The following is a 24,831-nucleotide window of genomic DNA, read 5'->3' on the forward strand; positions in this document are numbered from 1 at the left end:
AGTTAGAAAATTAGCGTCACGCGGTAGGCTAAGGGGTTGTCCAGTTCCAATCGGGGTCATAAGCCGGTATGCAGTAGCATCATTAAAACAGTGATAGTGACGGTGGCCACTGTAGAATTGTCTCTGTGGTTCAATTAAGGGCCGATAAATCTCGTGCGGAGTTGAATCAATCGCACCCACTGCATTCGGAAATTCGGGCCAATTACCCATCAAGTTCGCCCATTCCAGATCATTGAGCCATCTTATTTGATTATGGAAGTACTGCCAGAGCTCAGGCAAAACTTTGTAAATGATCCGGACGACAGACATATGATCGATGTCATACAACGCCAGGGTGTCAATATGGGGATACTTCCTCAACCACATGAGCACTAACAAAATTTGGTTGATAAGATTTATCTTTTGTCGCCCTTGACGCTGTCGTGGTTGCCCGCGAACATTCAACTGAAAAAGGTTTGGTGTCAAATCTCTAACCAGTTGTATAAAAGATCCTGGAGTCTCGCCAGTGTTCCTCCAAAATAACCAACACTGCCCAGAAATAAGAGAAAACAAGTCCCGCCCTCGAAAGTCATATCCGTGAAAACCCGGTAGCAAACGCTGGCTCAAGGAAAAGCGACCACCTCTTAGTGGAGGCTGCAAGGCAACAAAAAGCAGCACGACCGCTATTAAGGTTCGAAGCAAGGACTGTAGCTGTACGAGATCCATCAGGTCTTCTCACATGCATGCACTGTATTTCATGGTTGCATGGTGATGCTAATTAAAAGGACAATACAAATTACAAATTCTTTCATGCATTTTTTCCACTCTCTCGACCATATTTCTCGCCAGTGTTGCGGGTGTTGAGTTTTAGGAGCTGTTCTAAATTTGAAATATTTTCCGCTAATATTCGATTTCCACGAAAATGTGGAGTCCCTTGGAAGTAGAAAGTACCTCTTCAAACGATAGACTCGATGAACAAGAATCAAATAAAGCAGGTAAGTGCCCAGGGAGTTGAAACTGCAGAAAAAGCGCGAATGAAATATTTCAATACTTTGAAATTTTATTAATCATTTCCCTTCAAAATAAAACAGGCACCGAAAAGAAAGCAAGAGCGAATGTAGGTGACCTGGAAAGGAAGTTTATTCTTCAATGCTACAACCTATCCATGGAGAAGGATTGGAAACATGTCCTGTTTACGAAAGAGCGAATACTAGATGCAGAGCTGCCTCAATGTGTTGTGCAGATATACATGGATTCTCCACAAGACCGCGTTATAAACCGCATGAAAAATATCGTCAAGAAGGCCCTCTCATCTCCACTCCCATCCACTTCCACGTCGGCCTCCTCTAAGCCAATATATGTAGAGGAGCAAACCGAAATACAGGAGAACCTGATGAAGTACGCGTCAAAAGGGACCCCAGCCCATAGAAAGTTGCAAAACAAATTGCGTAAGGATTTTACTGCATCCTCCACAGACAGTGACAGCGAAGCAAGACTAGAGCAAAGCAAGAAGAAAATTAAAAGTGATAGGGAAGTTGCAAGAGAAGCTCAAGAAGCACATAAAGATTTGTGTACCAACGCAATGGACACACTCGAAAGAGTGAACAGTCTGCTAGTCAGTGTGGATAATCAAATTAAGAAAACAAATCAAGATAAGCCTGTCTAATGGTTAAATTTGTACGAAAATACTGCATGTTTTGTTGAGCTTATATTTGTAGTTTGGCTGGGTAGGTAATAAAAAAAGGAAAAAATTTTCTACTGCTTGACAGCGAATTTTTGTCGTTATAGTCTTTTTTAAAACTTTAGCTGGTTCACCGAAGCGTGTAGCCACGTGAGCACATCATTAGCATGCTATTTTACTCACCAGCTCATTTGAATGCTAAACATTGCTTATGTGATATCGCTCTATTCTGTTATGCCAATGTCACTGTGATAGCATGTGATGATTAACAATTGTGAGTTTACCTATGAAGGGGATTCTCTCAAGCTCTGTCATAGTCAACATCTTCTAGTAATTTTGAATGCTGATCCTTGAAGAATGTCTCTAGCCTTTCAAAAAGCTCTTTCCAAAATCTCTCTATTTTCTATGGAAGGGCCATACATTACAGATTCATCCACCTCAGCTTCATCACAGTACTTGCTTAGGAGATATAGGTGCATTGTTGCCAAATCTACAGTTTCTGTCCCTTTATCTAGCTGCAGACGAGATAACTATGATATGACGATAAACCGCATAACTAAAAAAATTAAACCATGTGATTTATGTTTTACATTTTAATTTAAAATTGTTGTGCAAGTACAAGGATGGTTTAAAGGGTAATACTCTAGAGATAGTGAGTTAAATAAAAGCATTGTCCCTTACTGTTATGATTGCTGCATTTCAGCAGGAACTGTTATGTATATGGGTTTCCTGTTTTACATCCAGGAACCTTGTGGTTTCGGGAGGATGCCATTTTAATAAATAAAACTTAACATGGTGTCAGGATAAAAAAAAGAAGAAAAATGGGCAGATTACAACCTCCAACTGAACTGAGAATGACTGGAAATGTAGCAGAAAACTGGAGACGCTTTAAGCAGCAATTTGAAATATACAAAATCGCTTCAGGGTTAGATGAAAAAGATGAGAATTTTCAAGCGATGACAATAATGCACGTGGTCAGAGCTGAAGCCCTGGAAGTGTACAACGCATTTCAGTGGGACAACGAAGACGACAAAATCGATATTGAGGAGATTATGGCCAAATTCGAAAGATATTGCAATTCTTGTAAGAATATAACTTTTGAAAGGCACTTGAATTAGTGATTTGTGACGGACTGCTGATGAAGGGTGATCGCGTGATAACACCCATAAGCTTACAGCCAGAGATGTTCAACAGGATACATAGTAGTCACCTGTGAATAGAGAAAGGTTTAGATTGAGCAAAGGAAGGTCTATTTTGGCCGGGGATGAGCAAGCACATACAGGAGAAAGTTTCGACACGTCCTGTCTGTAACAGACATAGCAACAATCAAACCAAAGAGCCATTGATACAGCATGAGGTACCTGAGAGGCCATAGCAAAAACTGGCAGCAGACTTGCTTGTAGTTAATCAACATAAATATCTTGTACTTGTTGACAAGTATTTTGAACTGTCACATTTAAAGGCCAGTACCAGTAGCACAGTAATCAACTGCTTAAAACAACACATGTCCAGACATGGTATACCAGAGGAGCTGCTTACTGATAATGGGACAAAGTTTGCTAGCTAAGAGTTCGGTCAATTTGTAAAGGCATGTCAATTCCAGCACACGACATCTTCACCCAGATACCCACAAAATAATGGCATGGTAGAGAGGACTGTTCAAACAGCCAAGAAACTTCTGCAGAAAGCCTATGAAGACCATTAAGATCCCTACCTAGCCATACTCGAGTTAAGAAACACTCCATCCACCACACATAGAAAGAGGAGACATGGAATCAAAAATGAATGAACTTATGCCAAGCCAAGCAAAGGATAATAGAGCTTATATGACCAAGCCAGATGTAAGTGATGAGCCACCTGTAATCAGTAGGGTCAGCGGTAGAGTCATCAGACCACCACTCAGATACAGAGAATAATAGGAAAGAAACATTGCTTCAGTGATGGGAACATTGAAAACATTTATTGAATCTGAACTCTGAAACACCATTATCATTATAGTTTGTCTTACTGTTGTCTAGTCTTTAATTGTTGCTGAAAAGGGAGACGTTATGTATATTGGTTTCCTGAGTTACATCCGGGAACCTCGTGGTTCGGGAGGATGCCATCTTAATAAATAAAACTTAACAGGAGCTCTGATTTCAGTATTTACTACATACCTTTAGACTCATATAAGTAATCCAAGTAATAGCGGCCAATTATTTTGGGATTACTGTTGGATGTTGATATGCATAGAAATTGAATTTTACCACTGTAAGTGTCTAGACCTCCATAAACACAGAGTGGGAATGTTGCATTTTGAAAGCCACATAACTCGTAATGGCCATCAAGGGACATTATCCAATCAGAGCCCTAAAAAAGAAAACAAAAAGAGCAATTAAGGGCTTCTCTGCATATTTTAGCGTACTAACAATAACAGCTCAAGCTATATTTGAAATTAAGAACTTAAGAGTGGATGTCCCTAAATGTCAACTACCGCGGGAAAATCGAAAAAAAATCGAAAATTCCTAAAATATTCCAGAAGAAAGCCTTTGTGGTTCTTATTACCAGAAAAATACTTTTAGGATATTCCGCTTTTTAAATAGCGATTTTTTAAATGTTTTGTAATTCACGCCTAAAACGGCGATTTTGAGAGACGAATAAGGCCGAGTTTTACCGATGTACCTTGTCCCAAATTTCTTCAAAATTTTTAACATTTTGTTTTCTACAGGTGATTTGAAGTTCGCCTAACCTTCTTCACTTGATTATTTAAAATTGGCATGCAACGAAATTTTTTTTTTGATTTTTGAAGAAGGGCCTAATTTATTCAGTTTTGACAAAGTCAAATATTGACCATTTTCGAAAGCATTAAAAGTCAACTGGTACATCGATTAGCCTCATGATATTATATGCTGTGGATAAACAATCGTTTCAAGAGTTTATTACCGAAATCCAAATCTCGGGCACTTTAAATGGGAACTTTTGAGAGCTTTTTATGTACATAGTACTTTCACAACAATAGTGACCTTTTGACCTGTCAAGCGATACCAGGAAATTACATTACTTCAGAAAAAAAAATTATGTACACACTTAAGATACCTGATAAGATAAACTGAAACAAATTATATAGAAAAGAATCCCTTTTGGAATAAAAAGGAAGAAAGAAAACGAAAGCTTTGTGGTAGAGAAACATACGGTTACATTTTTACGGCTTACGAGATCGGCTGATAATAAACATAAAGTATGCATATCATTATATAAGGCCGAAACAGCAACAAGCGCTTGGTGAAAATATATGAATTGTTGGAATGGCCAAATATGTTTGTAAACAAAACAAAAAAGAGAAGGGGAAAAAAAGAAAGGAAGGAAGAAAGGAAGGATAGATGGATGAATGGGTGGGTGGGTGGGTGAAAGGAAGGAAGGAAGGAAGGAAACCTTAATTATTCCACTTGTTATAAAGGAAACTTGGTAAACAATACTTAAAGCTTACTCAACGAGAACTAAAAATGTCTTTGTCTTTAATATTGGAGACGGTGGAATCGTACTGATACTTGGAAGTAATGTTTACCCGGTAGTGATAACGAGTGTTTATGTCACGCCTGTCTGACGCTTTCCTTATTTGCGCAGGGACATGATTGAATTAGTTCCTTTATCAGCGAAACATAAGGAGCTTTGCGATGTACCTTGATATGGTCAACACAGACATCAAAATATTCACAAATGGAACGAAGTAAAGGTACAGTAAGCTTAGAGAGCTTCCCAGAGTAGTGCAGACTGCACAGATTATACGTGTCATAAACTATAGGATGCACCAGTTGCACTTCCCTCAAAATTAATTGGCGTGTCTTCTCATATTCCTGCTGATCCTCAACTGCCACAAGGCCAGCTTCGATGACAGCATTCGGCTCTTCAACTCCTCCACGTCGGATCTTTCCGGAATGTCGAGAAAAGAAGGACTTGATTTGCTTTGCCGTTAGAAACTCACTCATTTCAAACAGTCTGTTCCCCTCGCAATCACGGGCATAACGCATATCTTTGGCAACGATTTCAGGATCCACCTTGTGTCCACTTTCTTGGCCGATTCTGAATTTACCTTCCAAGTACTCCTTTTGCTTTTCATTAAAACGCGAAGACTTTTTTCCTACTTTCAAAGCCCAGCCAGCAGGAAGAGGGTCACATTCACTGGAATCCGTCACTGACGTAGAGCCTTGAATACTGGGGTAGACACCTGCAGCTCCGGTTAGCTTGGTATTGTAGGCCACTTTGGCTTTATCCATAAGGGTTAGCTTCTCTGGAGTTAAATCACATTTTCCGTAAAAAATATGGTTTTCCAAGTTGGTATACCGCTGGTACACTTTCGTACACCCTTCATTGGGACAGCAGAAAAGGGAACCATGGCTCTCGCTGCTGGAATTGGGACTTTCTTTTTCATCCTTTTTTATTGGTTTCTTCTGCTTTTCTTTCTGGTCAGCCTTCGTTACGACTGTAAAATCTCCGTTAGAAAAAGGGCTCTCAAACTCGTAGGTCTTTAGGCTTGGTACTGAAAACAACAATTATGATGCCATGAATACTAACTAACTTAATAAGCATATCTGTAGCTTTATATTCACGAGAATTTCTTTCAGCTGGAATATTTCATTAGCTGTCATTAAAAGGCAATATATAACGGCAAAACAGGGTGAGAAAAGGGATGATAAACTTTACGCCTTTGAACAACTTTACACTGGTATTTTAGATGAGCACGCACCTCTTAAACAAACAGTTATCACGGGAAACCAGGTTCCTTACATGACAGAGCAGTGGCGCAAGGCTATAAGGCATAGAAACAAGCTCTGGAAAAAGTTCAGCAAGGACCGCACAGACGCGAATTACGATCAATACAAAATTCAGCGAAATAAATGCACATCGTTAAGACGGAAGGCTATTAAAGAACATTTTGCGAAAAAATCTACGGAACCGGAAAACCCAAGGGAGTTCTGGAATACGTATCGGCCTTTCCTATGCACTAAAGCGAAACAAGCAAATGACATAATCCTAGAGGAGAACAACAAAGTCATAAGTGAAAAGCGTGAAATTGCTGAACTTTTAAATGAACATTTTATTAAGATCACAGAGAGCGTGGGGGCGGTGACTGAAGAGGAGTACGGAAAGAATTTCGTCAACCATCCAAGCATTATAGCGATCCAACAACATAATAGCAACACGAGTTTTGAATTCCAGCGCACAAATCAAGTGCAAGTCGAGAAGCTGCTATTAGAGATCAATTGTCGTAAATCGTGTGGCTATGACATGATGACACCTAGACTTGTAAAGGATTCGGCGGCTGTGATAGCTAAACCTATTGCAAGCATTTTGAATTCGTCGATTGACCAAGGTGTTTATCCGAGTGGTTGGAAGAAAGGACAGGTGACACCATTGTATAAAAAGGACGACGAGTTTATGAAGGTCAACTACAGACCCGTCACAGTCCTTGTCGTGCTCAATAATGTGTATGAAAGGCTGTTGGCGGTACAGATGCAGGACTTTTATCGCGCGATCTTGTCTGACCTAATAAGCTCTTATAGAAAGCTATATAGCTGCGAAACAGCTTTGTTACGCTTGACAGAAGATTGGAGGGCAATGCGCGATAAGGGGGAGCTAGTTGCGGTGATGTCGATGGACCTATCTAAAGCGTTTGACGTTATCCAGCATGATTTATTGTTGACTAAACTAAAAGCGTATGGTGTTGGTGAGAGAAGTTGTGCGCTTCTGAAAGACTATCTCACTGGGAGACAGCAGAGGGTGAAGATAGGAGACACTTTCTCTAGCTGGGAGGGCGTTGGCCGTGGAGTTCCTCAGGGTAGCATCTTAGGACCAATGCTATTCAACATATTCATAAACGATTTGTTTTTCCACGTCACAGAAGCCAAGTTAAATGCATATGCGGACGATCATCAAGTATACTGTTCAGGCACTGATCCAGCAGAACTTGAACACTGTTTATGTAGTGAAGTAGCTAAAGCAAACACATGGTATAAGGTGAACGCAATGAAAGTTAACGAAACCAAGCACCAAGCGCTGATTTTGGGAAAAACTGACCACAAATTCTCATTCCCTGTGAAAGATTCTCTGGACATTTTTGGAATGAATATAGACAATAAGCTCTCCTTTGACAATCACATCTCCGCCATTTGCAAAAAGATCAACAATCAGTTTAATGTTATGTTAAGATTTAGAAAACTTATCTCAAGGGACACTCTAATAAAGCTGTATAAGGCTTTCATTTTGCCGCATTTTCATTACTGCTCGTCGGTGTGGCATTTTTGCAGTGCGCGCAATGCCAGCAAAATAGAAGCTTTAAACAAGCGAATATTAAGGTTCCTTTTACAAGATTATGATTCTTCATATGATTTATTACTTGAGAAGGTCAACCTAAAATCTCTACAAGTTAGACGCCTTCAGAATTTCTTAATCATATTGTACAAAAGTCTATTTTTTTCTCACTACCCAGGATATCTAAACAGTATGTTTACTTTCCGGTCTACTTCCTATAATTTACGCGGTAACTACATTCTGTCTCTCCCTAAACCTAAAACAACTACATATGGCCTTCACTCTTTTCCTTATTTAGCTGCTACTTTATGGAATGCACTGCCGGATACTTTTAGAACCTCAAACTTTTTGGACTTCCGTCGTAATATACTAAAGTATGACTCTTTCGAGTAACTACTCATCAACATTGAAATTGAACTGATTCTGCAAAATAGTGTATATAGTGTACATATGTAAATATTAAATTACCATTATATAATAGTTTTATAATCATTATTCAATAGCCCTTTCTTTTTTCTTTTTTTTTTTTTTTTCTTTCCCTTTTTTTTTCTCGAAGATATTAGCTTTGTAAGCTACTCTTGAAAGTCGAGGTTAAATAAAGTTTATGTATGTATGTATGTATGTATGTATGTATGTATGTATGTATGTATGTATGTATGTATGTATGTATGTATGTATGTACTGTATGTATGTATGTATGATGTATGTATGTATGGTATGTATGTATGTATGTATGTATGTATGTATGTATGTATGTATGTATGTATGTATGTATGTATGTATGTATGTCTGTAGATGTATGTATGTATGTATGTAGTATGTATGTATGTATGTATGTATGTATGTATGTATGTATGTATTTGTATGTATGATATGTATGTATGTATGTAGGTATGTATGATGTATGTATGTATGTATGATCGTATGTATGTATATGTATGTATGTCTGTATGTATGTAATGTATGTAGTATGTATGTATGTATGTATTGTATGTATGTATGTCTGTATGTATGCTATGTATGTATGTATGTATGTATGTATGTATGTATGTATGTATGTATGTATGTATTGTATGTATGTATGTATTGTATGTATGTATGTATGTATGTATGTATGTATGTATGTATGTATGTATGTATGTATGTATGTATGTATGTATGTATGTATGTATGTATGTATGTATGTATGTATGTATGTATGTATGTATGTATGTATGTATGTATGTATGTATGTATGTATGTATGTATGTATGTATGTATGTATGTATGTATGTATGTATGTATGTATGTATGTATGTATGTATGTATGTATGTATGTATGTATGTATGTATGTATGTATGTATGTATGTATGTATGTATGTATGTATGTATGTATGTATGTATGTATGTATGTATGTATGTATGTATGTATATGTATGTATGTATGTATGTATGTATGTATGTATGTATGTATGTATGTATGTATGTATGTATGTATGTATGTAGTGTATGTTTGTTGTATGTATGTATGTCTGTATGTTGTTGTTGTTTCTGTTCTGTATGTATGTAGTCTTTGTATGTCTGTCTGTATGTATGTTGTATGTCTGTTGTATGTATGTTGTATGTATGTTGTCCGTATGTCTGTCTGTTATCGTCTGATGTTTGCATTGTCTGTTGTATGTATGTATGTTGTAGTATTTCTGTCTGTATGTCTGTTGTCGTTGTTGTTGTCTGTTTCTGTTGTTGTGTCTTTGTCAGTATGGCTGTATGTATGTCGTATGTGTATGTATGTATGTATGTATGTATGTAAACAAGTACTGCCAGAAACACCGATCAAAAGATCCTACTGACTTGGATTTTCTCTTTGGAGGAAAATCACATTCCCCAGTGATTTTCTTTCAGGGAGATGTTGAGTTAAAGGAAAGAGACACCTGATATTTGCAAACACAAAATCAAATATCTCAGTTCAGCAAAAAGGTATATTTTAAATTTAAAGTTTATTTTATCTAATAATAAATTGTGTCTAGTCAAAGTATACTTAATTTGAATGAATTAAATTGAATACATTCATTTCCTTTTCAGATGGTTAATAGATGGAACTTTCAAACTGTGCAGAAAGCCTTTTACCCAGCTGTACACCATTAATGCCTTTATCTGCCACGATGACCATGCGAAGCAGGTACCCCTGGTATTCATTTTAATGTCTGGTAGAAAGGCACGTGACTACAAATAGGTAATTAATGAACTGCACCTAAATATATTAGAATTACATTATATACTTTTAGCTTTACTTTTTAGCTGATACGGTAAGGTCTTGGTGTGTATGAAAAATGGATATTAAATGGTGTGCAAATACTGAATCCCAAATAATAACTGCTAATTAAGATTCATGTCCTATTTTCACAATGTAGGTTTTTCACAAGGTGCGTGGTATCCTTCCTCATCTCAGAGTCAAAGGAGTGACAACAGACTTTGGGCAAGCTGCATGGAAAGCAGTAAAACAAGTTTTTCCTGTTGTTCAAATGAAAGGCTGTTTATTCCACTGAACCCAGTCACTGTGGCGAAAGGTATTTAATATTGAATAATCTAATAAATTATGTATCTGTCTATATTCATTCTGAGGATTTAAAAGGCTGTCCACGTAAGAACGGATAAGGCAAAATTTGACCCATCACCGATTTTCCTGATTTTCTTAGTAAAAGTCAACTATTATATGCAATGAACAATTATCACATTTATTTGGATCAATTCGGATTCTACCTCGCATTTGCATACAATCAGAGATCACGTGAGATAGCAAGTCACGAGACCATGAGCTCAGTGCGAGTTTTGACCTTCGAGAGTTCAGTTGTTCATTTTCAAGCTAGAATACCTTTTCCTTCAAGTTTCACAATCTGGGCAAGATTTCTTTGGAAAACCTAGACGATGAAAACGTAAACAGTCTTTTGAGGGACAATGATGACACAAACCTCATGGGAAATTCCAACAAAGCTGTAAAAACAAGTTCAACCGTCCAAGATGGCGCCTCGCTAACGGCGCAAGGATCAAGCTCCATGCCTGATATGAACTTACTTACAAATGCGATTCTGGAATTAACCAGAAAAATATCTGATGTGGACTCGCCTCTGGCCAGAAAGGAGTCTGGCAGTGGGAAACGACCTGTAAGTGAGGTCAGGAGGGATGAAGACTTAATTCCCGCCAAAATTCCCAAGAGGGACAACAACAAACCCTCCACATCACAAGGCCAAGAAACGCACTCCGTGAGTGCCGGGGCCGCCGTTGATGATCTTTATGACTCTGTTTTAAATCAGAGTTCAGGCCAAGTTGAAAATGGCAATGAAGTCGCTCGTAGCGATGAAACCGAGGATGAAATCCTTTCAGATCTCGTCAAAGAATACAAGTCTGATGACATTGTAGGCGAAAAGCTCAAAAGTGAACAGCTTGCTAAATTAGTCAACAAGATGTTCCGCTGTAAGCTGGCCGACAAAACTTTAACGGAACGCTTAGAGCGCCAAGAGAGGCCAGCCAACTGTGAAGCAGCCAAAACCCCCAGGGTAAACCCTGGAATTTGGCGAAAACTCAGAGAGGCCACGAAGAAACGAGACCTCCAGTTTTTCAAGATACAGCAATCCCTCATTAAAGGGATTTTACCTGTTCTACGCATGACAGATAAGCTTCTCAGTGCAAAAACCTTGGACTCTGCTGAGTGCCAGGATTTGAAAAAACATGGCCTGGAAGCAATGTCCCTACTTACTCATGCATCGTATGAAATCAACATACAACGTCGCCTACTCATGAAACCAGATATTGGTAAAGAATATGGGTCACTTTGTTCATCCCAATTACCCTTTACAGACTTCCTGTTTGGGGATGGTCTGCAAAAGCATCTAAAGGACATTGGTGACCAAAATAAAATTGGTGCCAAGTTTCATAACAATAGCTACCAGGGCAAAGGGAAATACAATGCCTCGGGCAAACCCAATTATAAGTCAAAAAACTACAAGGGCCAGCCTCGCAAACCCTGGAAGAACAAGAACCAGGACAACAAGTCCAGTGCCAGCCAATAATACAGGCACAAACTAAGCCACACACCTGCACGGTAAGTGCACCTAATGATTTTAAGGCTGGCAACCTAGTGAACCATCTTGATTCTTGGAAAAGACTTACTGGTGACAGAAACATATTGTCTATTGTCAGTGGCTATTGTTTAGAATTTTGATCAAAGTCCTTGTCAGTCAAGGGCTCCCAGGGAGACTAAGTTCTCCCAAAAGGAGTCTGAACATGTAAAAGTTGAAGTTGACAAACTTCTGAATAAAGGTGTGATAAGGAAAACAAGACATAGTCCTGGAGAATTTATTTCTACAGTTTTTACTAGACCCAAGAAGGATGGTTCACATAGGTTGATACTAAACCTTAAAAAACTTAATGTTTATATTTCCTACCATCATTTCAAAATGGATACTTTGCAATGTGCACTACAGCTAGTATCACCTAAATGCTGGATGACAGTCTTAGACCTTAAAGATGCTTATTACACAGTGACCATTAACAAATCACATCGAAAATACTTAAGATTCGAGTTCCAGGGAGAACTTTATGAATTTAACTGTCTCCCAAATGGACTTACTAGTGCCCCAAGGGTGTTTACTAAGCTCCTAAAACCCTTCTACTCGAAGTTGAGAGGGGAGGGGGTACTCATCATTGGGTACATAGATAATATCCTATTGTTGGCAGATGACTATACCACCTTGCTTAGGAATATCAATTTCTCAACCAAACTGTTAAAAGAGCTGGGCTTTACCATTCACGATCAGAAATCAAGCCTTGTGCCAACACAGTCTGTCACATTTTTGGGTTTTAATATAGACTCAGTTTCTATGTCAGTGTCCATGACAAAATTAAAGGCTGACAAAGTTAAATTAGCCATTCAGTCACTGTTAAGGCAAAATAGACCTGTAATAAGGGAAGTTGCCTCTGTAGTAGGCCTCATGGTATCCAGCTTCCCTGGGGTGAGGTATGGACCCCTTTTTTACAGGGCATTAGAGAATGAAAAAACAGATGCCTTAAATGCAAATGGGTGGGATCTTGATGACCACATGCACATCTCTGACTTGTCAAGGAATGATCTTAAATGGTAGCTGGATCATGTGGACAGTGACCCAAGCTCATTAACACCCGCAGAGTCGTGTGTAACACTTAAGTGTGACAGCTCTCTGGAAGGATGGGGATCTGTTTTATCATGTGATTCAACCTCACCTACCCCCACCTCTGCCAATGGCAGATGGTCCTACAATGAAAGGGAGCATCACATCAATTATCTAGAGATTAAGGCAATTCTTTTAGCCTTGCAATCCCTATGTTCAGCATACAAAGACTGCACTATTACTATTTTGTCAGACAATCAGAATGCAGTTGCATACATAAAGAACATGGGAGGTACACACTCTAGAGATTGTAATCAAATTACCAGAGAGTTAATAATGTGGTGTAAGGAAAGAAATCTATCACTGATCATCTCTCACATCCCTGGGAAGCTTAATGTAGAAGCTGATAGGGCAAGCAGACATGACTTCCATGATGACATAGAGTGGTCACTTGACAAGTGTGTTTTTGACAAATTAGTTGGTTTGTGGGGTAACCCAGACATTGACTTGTTTGCTACAAGGTTGAATGCTAAGCTGCCTTGCTATGTCTCATGGAGAGCAGACCCTGGTGCATTGGCTACTGATGCATTCACAATCAGCTGGTCTGACTATAACTTACCGTTTCCCACCTTTCAGTATGATTGGGAGAGTTCTGCAAAAAATTGCCCAGAGCCTGGTGAGAGCCATCATTGTACTCCCAGACTGGCCAACCCAATTTTGGTATCCTCAGATGCTCAAACTGCTGCTCTCTACTCCAGTCAAGATAAAGCTACAGAAATCAACCCTAACACTGCCACACGACAAGAGCAAGATACACCCACTCTATCCAAAGCTCCAGATGATTGGTTGTCTTGTGTCAGGCAAAGCCTCATTGAGCAAGGTATAAGGGGTGAAGCATTAAATATCATCCTTGACTCTTGGCGAAGTAGCACGCGCAAACAATACAAATCATCCATCTGTTCCTGGATAGAATTTTATAAAGGTCATCACATATCTGTGATGACACCACCACTACCTCAGTTACTGGAATTTTTGACACTTGAATCAAAAAGACTAGGATACAGTGCATTGGGTACAGTACGAAGTGCACTGTCATCATTCATTACCACTGATGGTTTTAAAGTTGGAGAGCATCCGCTTGTTTCCAGTTTCATGACAGGCATTTTTAATAGAAAGCCCTGTTTCCCCAGATATGTGGAAACATGGGATCCACAGATAGTTTTAGACCATCTTCGCTCTTATCCTGATGTAAAAGATATGACTTTGAAACAATTAACACTTAAACTGACAATGCTCATGGCTCTGGTGAGTGCACAAAGAACTCAGACTCTCAAATTGCTGTCTACTGAGTATATGTTTAAAAAACCTGAGGAGTTTACTTTCAGAGTATTGTCATTGCTCAAGCAGTCAAGTGCTGGTGGTGGTGCACAGAGACATCTTGCACCAATTGTGTTTAAAAAATACCCAGATGACAATAAATTATGTGTTTTTACTGTTTTAGAAGAGTATTTAAAGCGAACCACAGCTTTGCGGGGTTCTTGTTCACAATTATTACTTTGTTACACAAAACCATGTGGACCAGCATCAAAAGACACTATCCGTCGCTGGATTAAAGATGTAATGCTGCAAGCTGGCATTGACACAACCTTATTCAAGCCACACTCCACAAGAAGTGCCAGCACCTCAGCTGCCGTGTCAAATAATGTACCCATTAATGACATTTTGATGACTGCTGGTTGGCGTTCAAGTTCAACTTTTGCCAAATATTATAACAAACCTGTTGCCCACACCAATCAATTTGCTGAAGGTGTATTATCAAAACCTTAATAAATAAAAGGTGTGCCTTATTGTTGCACTTGTATATTTGATTTTGAGGCCAAAGACTAGGCTCTAAAATCTCACGTGATCTCTGATTGTATGCAAATGCAAGGTAGAATTGATAAATCAAACGAGACTTACTTGTAAGTTGAAGTTTGATTGAGATTCTAAGGTAGCATTTGCAGGAATGAAGAGATCACATCCCACCCTGCCCTCCCTGTCAATATCATCATTTTGGGTGGCTTTGGACCCCAAAATCGGCTTTAAAGACTGAGCTAATGGTCTCGTGACTTGCTATCTCATGTGATCTCTTCATTCCTGCAAATGCTACGGTAGAATCTCAATCAAACTTCAACTTACAAGTAAGTCTCGTTTAATTTATCAATTCTACCTCGCATTTGCATACAATCAGAGATCAATTTTTAGGTAAGTCAACTATTATATGCAATGAACAATTATCACATTTATTTGGATCAATTCGGATTTTTAGGTACTTTATGAGACGGTTTTCGATCACACCTCAAAACTTGCAAATTCACCTTCGGGAAAGCTGCGATTAAGCTGTACATATCGGGCGCCGCCAAAAATTTTTTACTAACTTAAATCAACTGAAAATTTTTACACATGAATTTTATAACTTTTGGTTATAATTAAAAGTTTTAATGATTAAATTTAATAAAATTTTCACTGAGTTATGATTATTTAAATATATATACTAAAATTCCTAAAAGCACTAGGCGCTAAAATACCTGCAGTTGAAGGCAATTTTCTCGAAAGTGGGACCTAACCTAGAGTTTAGTCTATTATAGCTCAAATGCACTAACACCAGTCTACAAACTTATGAAATAAAATTTGTGGGTACTCTTGTTTACCCGCCGTACAAGAAGTCGGCAATTCATTACATTTCGCCAGGTTAAGCAAAACCGATAATTGCCGGTGTGATGAAAAAAGACCAAGTTTGGAAACAAAACTAACTGAGTATATCAAACAAGTCATTAAATACCAGTTTTGCCTTTAAGTAAGCATGTTGAGTCTTTTTAAACATTTTAAAAACGTTTTTTAAAACGATATTTATTTTTTATTGGTACGATATGCAAATTAGGTTCACAAATTTGCATCAAACAACATGAAAGCGTGAAGTTTTTTCCACTTGTGAACCTATATTATATACTCTATATTTCCAATCAAAACAGAAATACTTTTTTTACCAGGATATGTCTTTGCGAATTTTCTCTCTTTTCTTCGATGATTTGCTAGCATTGTTTATTTGTACTAAAACTTGTAGATTTCTTTTAATTAAAACCAGACTGAATGGTATTACGTAGCAAGCTAAGCCTTGTGAAGCCTTGTCATATTTGTTCGAGCTACTTTTAACTAATGATGTATTATGTTGAGAAATGTCTTCTTTGCTGACCCGTTCTTCTTTTTACGGGGACCATTCTTTAAAGGAAAAAAGAAAGGAAACACTATATGATAAACTAAGGAGGGACTGGGTTGAAAGGTTCACCACAGCAGTCAACATTTCTGAAGACGAAGTATGCGCTACTATTAACGTTACAAATGACAATAAGTCATCGTCACCAAACTATGCTGTTCAGATGGGCTGGGCCCTACCCAAACCACGAAGTGAATCTTCGAGATTTTCGGATAATGTCAGAAGCTACTTAACTGCAAGGTTTGATATTGGTGAGCAGACAGGACATAAAGCAGACCCTCAAAAGGTTTCTACTGATATGCGGAATGCGAGAGATGAACAAAATAATCGTTTGTTTACAAGAGAGGGATGGTTAACAAAAACACAAATACAAGGTTTCTGTAGTCGCCTCGACTAACTAGGAGAAGAAAACAAGGATCTTCTACAACAGAAATTGACCTTGAGTGTAAAGAACTCCTGCAAGAAGACGAAGAATGTGAACGACAAGCACTAATAGCAGAGATTGCTAATGAAATCAAACCACAGCATCCAATATCATACGACGCCTTTAATCTTTGCGAGTGCGTACGAGAAAACAAGTTGTGTAAATTCAACGTGGCAATACTAAAACAAATCTGCCATTATTTTGCCATACCTTTCAAATCGAAAGACAGAAAGAAAGACCTTATTGCAGAGCTTATGTCCTTTATAGAGGAGTGTACATGTTTTGTACAGTAAAATATTTTCTGTATAATTACTGTACAAATGCTAATGATATATTTTAAAGAAGTGCCACCGAGGAAGGAGCTGAGGAGCAGTACTCCTTGTTACCCCTGTTACGCATGCACGTTTCCGTTTGTGTGTATATCATGCTAGCAGGCATTTGGCCAACCTAATATTAGCAGTCTGAAAGCTCATATTGTACGAAGTATTGGCAGTAGTTAGAGTTAGTTGTTGTTGATGAAGCTAAAATGTATTTGACAGATTATTATACCTCCAATTTAATATAGTAAACCGTACAAGAAAATGTTTTTATGAGGTGTACAAAAACAGTTATGTGCATAGTCTGGATGTTTTACTCAGCTAGTCTAGTTCCCTTTCTTTAAGATTGATAATGACATATTGTTTACATGAGCTGAACATATGCTTGTGACAGATTCAGTACTGAAATTAGAAGAAGAATTTTGATTAGAAATGCCTCACAGGGAAAAAATAAAACTTCTGTTATGAGAGAGAAAATTAATGTTTTTACAGACTAAGCTAGACATCAGTGTTCTAATTACTATTTCTTATCGTATGAAAACAAGATAAAGAACGATCAATTAGTTATTGAAAATATCGATATAAGATTTCAGTAAGGCTACCATCACGCAAGTTTAGATGATGGTATAATTTGAATTTACAAGTAAACCACTTAGCTCCTCCCATTAACATGTACACCTATGGTTACGCCCTAAACACTCTTTACCCCTTTGCTTAGTTATTTTGGCACTATTCTTTTAAATCTTATGATATGATTATTCCTCATAGACCTTTCTATACATTTACCATATATTCACATATCATCTTTAGTTTAAGGTATGTTTAGTTCTATGATTTTCACTCGTATTACTCTTAAATAAGATATCACACTTAGGAATTTACTATTTCCATTAGCCAATCAAGACTCAGCAATAACATCATATTGATTGTACAATGACACCTGTCATGAAGTTATTATAAATAGAGCTCATGTAACTAGTTTTAGTCAGAAAAGTAGAGATAAAGTATAGAAGTAGAGAAAGTGGAATAAAGATCTTGTAGCTCGTACCGAGAGCGGTCCATCCCATAACACTTCACGCTTTCATGTTGTTTGATGCAAATTTGTGAACCTAATTTGCATATCGTACCAATAAAAAATAAATATCGTTTTAAAAAACGTTTTTAAAATGTTTAAAAAGACTCACCATGCTTACTTAAAGGCAAAACTGGTATTTAATGACTTGTTTGATATACTCAGTTAGTTTTGTTTCCAAACTTGGTCTTTTTTCATCACACCGGCAATTATCGGTTTTGCTTAACCTGGCGAAATGTAATGAATTGCCGACTTCTTGTACGGCGGGTAAACAAGAGTACCCACAAATTTTATTTCATAAGTTTGTAGACTGGTGTTAGTGCATTTGAGCTATAATAGACTAAACTCTAGGTTAGGTCCCACTTTCGAGAAAATCGCCTTCAACTGCAGGTATTTTAGCACCTAACGCGTTTAGGAATTTTAGTATATATATTTAAATAATCATATCTCAGTGAAAATTTTATTAAATTCAAACGTTAAAACTTTTAATTATAACCAAAAGTTATAAAATTCATGTGTAAAAATTTTCAGTTGATTTAAATTAGTAAAAAAATTTTGGCAGCGCCCGATATGTACAGCTTAATCGCAGCTTTCCCGAAGGTGAATTTGCAAGTTTTGAGGTGTGATCGAAAACCGTCTCATAAAGTACCTAAAAATCCGAATTGATCCAAATAAATGTGATAATTGTTCATTGCATATAATAGTTGACTTTTACTAAGAAAATCAGGAAAATCAGTGATGGGTTAAAATTTGCCTTATCAATTCTTACGCGGACAGCCTCTTAATAATAATAATGATAAAATAAATTATGTCTTTTTGTTAAAGGTCCAGGAACTAAGACTAGCGCGTCAAGTTGGTATCCAGTCAAGTCGCCCGAGAGTCAAGTCGCCCGGAGTCAAGTCGCCCGGAGTCGTGGTCAAGTTGCCTGAAATGTACGGTCAAGTCGCCCTGAGTTTTTAGGTGTGGATTCACATAAGAAAATAACAGGTTAGTGAGGTTAACATGTATTTTACCTTGGATATAGAATAACCAAATTATCTCGCATGTGAATAATAATTCACTAAAAAAAGTTTCACTCACTTTTGTCTACAGGAAAAGATGCTGTTGTCATAGACTGCGTATCATTTAATGCAATAAAATTGGCAGATGTATCAAGGAGCCAGCTGCAATCTGCTGCAAAAGCATTAGGGGTATTCAAGAATTCAAACAAAAAGGATAAGAATAGCTTAGTAGATCTTATTGCAGATAGTCTTGTTAAAAGAGGATATGTCGAGATTATTGGCAATGCTAGTGGTAGTCTTTGAAGGGAAAATGTGAAGATGCTCAAAACATTTTAAGAAGCATGGTTTGAAAGAGTAAAAAATTGGTTTTCATTTCAAGAGAGAAAACGCTTTTGTTTATAAAATGTTAAATCAGATCATTTTGAGATTTGTTAAGCTCTATGTTTCTTTAATAAGTTTCTTGTTATGATGCTTTCAGCCCTCAGAACCATAAAAAAAGCATTAACTGTTTTCATCATGGTATTGCTATATTTCCCATTATAGTATTCAGCAAAATAAACATAAATGTTTTAAGCCAATTAACCATTTACATATACCATCAATGTATAATGTGACTTAAACATTAATGTTTTGTTATCTGATACCATTCCTGGATTAACCATGTTTCCCATCCCTGTAATAATGTATAATATTTAGTCCATTGACGTTTTTTTTTTCGTTATTCCATCAATGGTTTATTACTTATACAATAACCATAAATGGTTAGTGTTTGGCAAAACCATAGATGTTTTTTTCAATGGTTAATGGGCAATTCCCATTCAAAAAAACATAAATGGTTTTTCACTTTTTTTTCCTGTGATAACAAATTACTGATAATAAATGATCTAAAATGTTATAGAGGAGTTTTACAGGCTTCGAGATAAAGTAGCGATTGTGCTACCTCGAGGTAGCGAATCGACTTCTATTAAGTAGCGAATCGACTTCTATTAAGTAGCGAATCGACTTCTATTATTAGCGAATGTGCAGTAGCAAAAGTGCAAGGTAGCGAAAAGACAATAATTGCCTATGGCCCACTGTAAATCTGGCTTTAATAAACTGTCACAAGTTTGCAAAGGTTGCAAACGTCAGTGCAACCACAAACACATCAAGAAAAAATCCAAAAAAATGTCATTTCCAGTGTAAAGACCAAAACTTTGGAGAAAATTTGGCGATCAAATTTTTATTGTTTTGGCTCAAGTGCAACCTGACTATTAAGAAATTGAATGTCGTTGTTAGTAATCCTACAAACAGACTGTTCAAAATATTTGAAATAAAAATAAAGCTTCATGATAGAGTACTCAAGCAATGAAGTCATTAAAATTGATGGAAAATCAAAAAAGACGTTTACACAACTAATTTGACGAGAATCAGACAAATATCAGCTGAGACACGGTCATTTGAATATATAATTATTATCATATAATATTATGAAATTATAATTATAATTAAAAATCACTGTATTTTTGGCTTGGTTCAGAACGCTTTGAACTAAGCCAGAAATACAGTGATTATTTTTTCATGCTGTCACACTTAAGTAGTCTGTGACGCTGTCTCCCTGTGTCCATTGGGAGCTCCGCTTTTAGGCAGTGCCTAAATTTATATAATTCTAAATTCTAGATGCTAGACAAAATAAAAATATCTAATAACTATCAGATATTCAATATTCAGTCGATACCACAGGAAGTCCATACAAGCGTAAAGAGCTAAATGTAATTTAAAGTGCCACTATGTTGAAATTTTGATGTCTCCAATTTTTTCTGTTTAAACAGATGTTAAAGTACTTCATGCAAAAGAAGAAAACTGGCGTCTTTCATTTCTCGTTAGCACTTTTGGTTCGCAAGATATTCAAGTTTTAAGTTTATGCTAATCAGGAAGTTGGTGACGTCATATTCTGAACTCACAGTTTTCTTCAACATAGATTTCAGTATATCTCTGAGAGTATTTGATGAATGTCATCCAAACTTTGCAGAAGACATGTATTCAAAACATGAAACATGAAAATGCACAAACTGGTGTCCAGGCCATTAACAACAATTTTAGGCTTTCAGCAATAGCTTCATTATCTTTTAACTTAAGCAAATAATTGTTTGACTAAATTTGGGACTATAACAGATATTTTAACTTAGCCTTAATCGATACCCTCTCTCGTTAAGGTAGAAATTTCAAAAACCTGAATTTTTGGTAGGGGTGGCCTGAAACCAAGGCTGTTGCTATGGCAACTTATCTCTTTAGCTAATTTTGAAGAACAGATTGAGAACTGTAAAATGCCCATCCAAACACACACAACATTGTTGGCTCAACATGCTGGAAGCCTTTGAACACCATGTTGCATGTTATTGGGACTTATTGGGCGTTGTTGGATGTTGTTATGTTCAAGTTAACAAGTTCTAACATTTCATTTGTTTTGCGGTCATCCAATTGTAGCCCAACAATGTTGCATTCATTTGTACAGCAGATCCAACAAAATTGTATGGGTACATGCACACTGCACGCTGTATCCATGGAGATTTTAAACAAACAAACAAACACAAAGCAAACGAGTTAAACTGGAAAAGGCTTGATATTAGTCAGAATGTTAACCAAATATTTCTAAGTCATTCGCAACAATCAACATGCAAATAAAAATAAAAGAAATAAAAAATCCTGAAGTGTTCACAATTCTTTGACAATGTTGTTGAAGTATCCTTTCTAGTTTTGGCGTCTTCTGATCCATCCTCTTGTTTTACCACAACACACTTTTGAGTACTGTTTTCACTAAGGACTTTATTTAGGACTATAAATGCTATGCTTTTTCGTTTTTTTACATGTAATATAAAAGGCAGCCACAATAAGTTCAAGCAAAATGGCGGATAATGCCAAACATGTTGGGACTTGTTGGGACCGTTTGAATGCACAATCACCAACAGTATCCAACAAATGCAAACAATGTTGGGTGTTGTTGCGATCATGAGCCTTAAGGTGGCTGCCTACTTTTGAACGTTCGATTTGAGCCCACGATGTGCGCGCGCTCAAAAACCGCTGAAAAATCTACAAGATTTTATTGAAGAACCATACGCGTTTTGAGCTTCAACAGGGCAAAACCCTCGAATTTTGCACAGGACTCTATGTTTTTTAATAGCTCATTCGAAAAAACTCCTAAAAATCTAGGTTATATCAACATTTTAGGAAAAGTTTAAATCAGGAACACATGAAAAAATAGATTTTTGTAGGGATTTTTGTTCGACTTTATGAAATTTATTAAGAGCACCGAAACTACAAAATATGACAAATCAATGTATCTCTCTGTCTTTTTGTCGAAAATATCCATGTATTATTGTAGAAGGATTGACTAGCCTTCGTTCGTGCAATCATATAGTCTGCAAATAGCAATTATCTTATTAATCTTAATTTTTTTCTAAACACTTCTGGTGGCGCAATTTTTACTCCAAAAGCTCGTGCGTAGGCTTCCATTAAATGCTGATTATCTCGAAAACGAGCTCGGGACACCCTATTTTTCTTTCCAGATTTGGAATCAGCATTAAATTTCAATTTGGAAAATCGAAGTTTTAAAAAAAGCTTAAATCAATTTCCAAAAGTAGGCAGTCACCTTAATTCTAGCAAATTTGGTTGATTTTGATTGAAATTGGGAGATATAGCTTATCAAGATCTTTGGCTGCTGAAGTATTGAGAAATATGGGGTGTGCCGAAAACCTGAACCTACAGCCATGGCCCTACCTATGGCCCTATATATGGCCTACCTTTATTTCTCAAAAATTCTCTGAAATATCAATCTTTTTCGCAGTATTTATTGCCAAAAATCCTGCTGTCAGCTATCTTGATAGCACGGCAGAAGCCCAAACTTTTATTGTAACTAATATTGGGCTTGCTGTGCATTTATTTGAGCCAGTTGTTTTGATGAGTCAGCAGTTTTGTCTTTCTTGACTTTTTCGAGCACACGAGGTGAGCTCATATGTTTATATTTCATTGTTTTCATTTCTCTTTTGGGATAAACTGCAATCAAAGTAATGTGATATTGATTTATTTTTTAGTAAAGAGTCTACATACAATTTTGCTGATGGATTTGTTTGATTATCCACCTCTTACACAACACTTTTAATTGCATTGACACATGCTCGAAAATTTAATATCTGCTAGTCAATGGTAGGTGTACATGTATGTTGATGTTCAGGATTTATTTCTTTATCAGTTTGTTTATCAGTTTTGTTTAAAATCAAATTACTGTCAGCAGTAGGTTCTCAGTTCAAACTGCTTCTGTTCCTGTATTTTCAAAAATAAAGATATTGAAATTGATTGCCTGTTCGTATTCAGGACTTATTGTTCATTTATAAGTTTTGTTCAAAAAATGAAAAACAAGTTACTGTCAACTTTCATATGTTAGGTTCTCAGGTCAAACTGTTTATGCCTACATTTTGAAAATAAAAATTAAATATTTAAAAATTGATTGTGTTATAGTTTGTCTGGTGCTAAAGAGGAAGTGTATAAATATCATATATAACACTACTTTATGAATATATCAAATTACTTCTTTTGGCAATTTACAGAGATGCATCATCCACACAACCCAAACACTCTATTTTTAACATGAAATCCAAATACGTTTATACATAATAAAATAGTCAAGATGGGTGCTGCTAAAAAATGAATAGTTACAATAGAATTTTGGGCTTCCTGTGGTCCTAAAAAAAGCTGCCGGGCTGCCATTGTCAGCTAAGATTCATTCAGAGGGCTTCTGCAAATGAATACTGCGAAAAAGATTGATATTTAGAGGAAATTAAGGGAAACAAAGGTAGGCCATAGATAGGGCCATAGGTAGGGCCATGGCCTAGGTCCAGGTTTTCGACACACCCAGAAATATGACGTCATCAAGAAAAATGTCATTTCTTAACTACAGTATCTTTTGGAGGAAAAAAGATATTTGAAAAAGGAAAGTGACATTTTACTTCACTATCAAAGGCCTTTGAGTTTTAATCCGGCCAAAAAAAGCAAGTCAGAAATTTCATCGTAGTGGCACTTTAACAAATAAAAAAGAAAAGATATTTACTCACATGAAGTGTAATTCACTTTGTCCTTGGTCTTTAGTAGTAACTTCAAGCCATTTTAGTGATTTTAAAAAGATATTTGCTTCCCCTCTAAAGCACTTTCCATAAAAGAAGAAGACAAGAAAGGAGACAGACCTTAGATCGAGTCGACCCACTAATGAGCGGAGCAGAATTTTCGACATTAAATCGCATTCCCCCGCTTTGTAACTTATCAGGGCAACGAAAGGATAAATTTTCAATTCAAGAAGACCACTTACAGAAGCCGGCAGCCAGAAGAAAGATTCAAAACTTCTGTCATAAAATGGCCGTCGCATGAATGGACCAAATATTGAAGCCGTTAGCGTAGTGGCCTGGGTCCAATGACAAAATCCCCCGTACGGGAGACGCGACAGGACGTTTTTTGGTAAACCCATAAACTTTCCACAGAAGCTTTAACGCTTATGTACGATTATGAGGGGGTCGTGCATCTAAATCAAATACAATAAAAATATAAAGGAAACCAAATAAACATTAACCTAAATCAATTATCTATTTTAAAAAATCTAATAATGGAAGAAAAATTTGAAACCTATCTAAAATGTCTAAAACGGCTTAAAAGTATTTATAGTCCTGCT

At 36.9% G+C, this 24,831-nt stretch overlaps 3 protein-coding genes and 1 long non-coding RNA gene across 4 annotated transcripts; 2 read left to right on the forward strand and 2 right to left on the reverse strand.

The window, feature by feature from the left end:
* Positions 1-1,934: 1,934 nt before the first annotated feature.
* On the reverse strand, positions 1,935-24,553 carry LOC148912004 (uncharacterized). Its single transcript, XR_016119490.1, has 4 exons — positions 24,475-24,553; positions 24,224-24,315; positions 3,817-4,009; positions 1,935-2,870 (listed from the first exon to the last, which is right to left on the reverse strand). It is a non-coding gene; the product is annotated as an uncharacterized LOC148912004 (long non-coding RNA).
* LOC148912005 (uncharacterized) lies at positions 5,230-6,060 on the reverse strand. The gene has a single exon (XM_089028316.1). The coding sequence runs from the start codon at positions 5,911-5,913 to the stop codon at positions 5,230-5,232; it is 684 nt and encodes a 227-aa protein (XP_088884442.1). The 5' UTR covers positions 5,914-6,060.
* On the forward strand, positions 9,688-11,995 carry LOC116287199 (uncharacterized). Its single transcript, XM_089028317.1, has 4 exons — positions 9,688-9,704; positions 10,011-10,107; positions 10,340-10,423; positions 10,814-11,995. The coding sequence occupies exons 1-4, from the start codon at positions 9,688-9,690 to the stop codon at positions 11,993-11,995; spliced, it is 1,380 nt and encodes a 459-aa protein (XP_088884443.1).
* Positions 12,383-14,899, forward strand: LOC148912006 (uncharacterized). The gene is made up of 2 exons (XM_089028318.1): positions 12,383-12,937; positions 13,067-14,899. The coding sequence occupies exons 1-2, from the start codon at positions 12,383-12,385 to the stop codon at positions 14,897-14,899; spliced, it is 2,388 nt and encodes a 795-aa protein (XP_088884444.1).
* Positions 24,554-24,831: the final 278 nt, after the last annotated feature.

Source organism: Actinia tenebrosa, unplaced genomic scaffold (genome assembly GCF_029948245.1).
Source record: "Actinia tenebrosa isolate PJP-AT-01 unplaced genomic scaffold, QUT_ActTen_1.0 PGA_scaffold12__29_contigs__length_12842862, whole genome shotgun sequence".
NCBI classification, from domain to species: Eukaryota; Metazoa; Cnidaria; class Anthozoa; order Actiniaria; family Actiniidae; genus Actinia; species Actinia tenebrosa.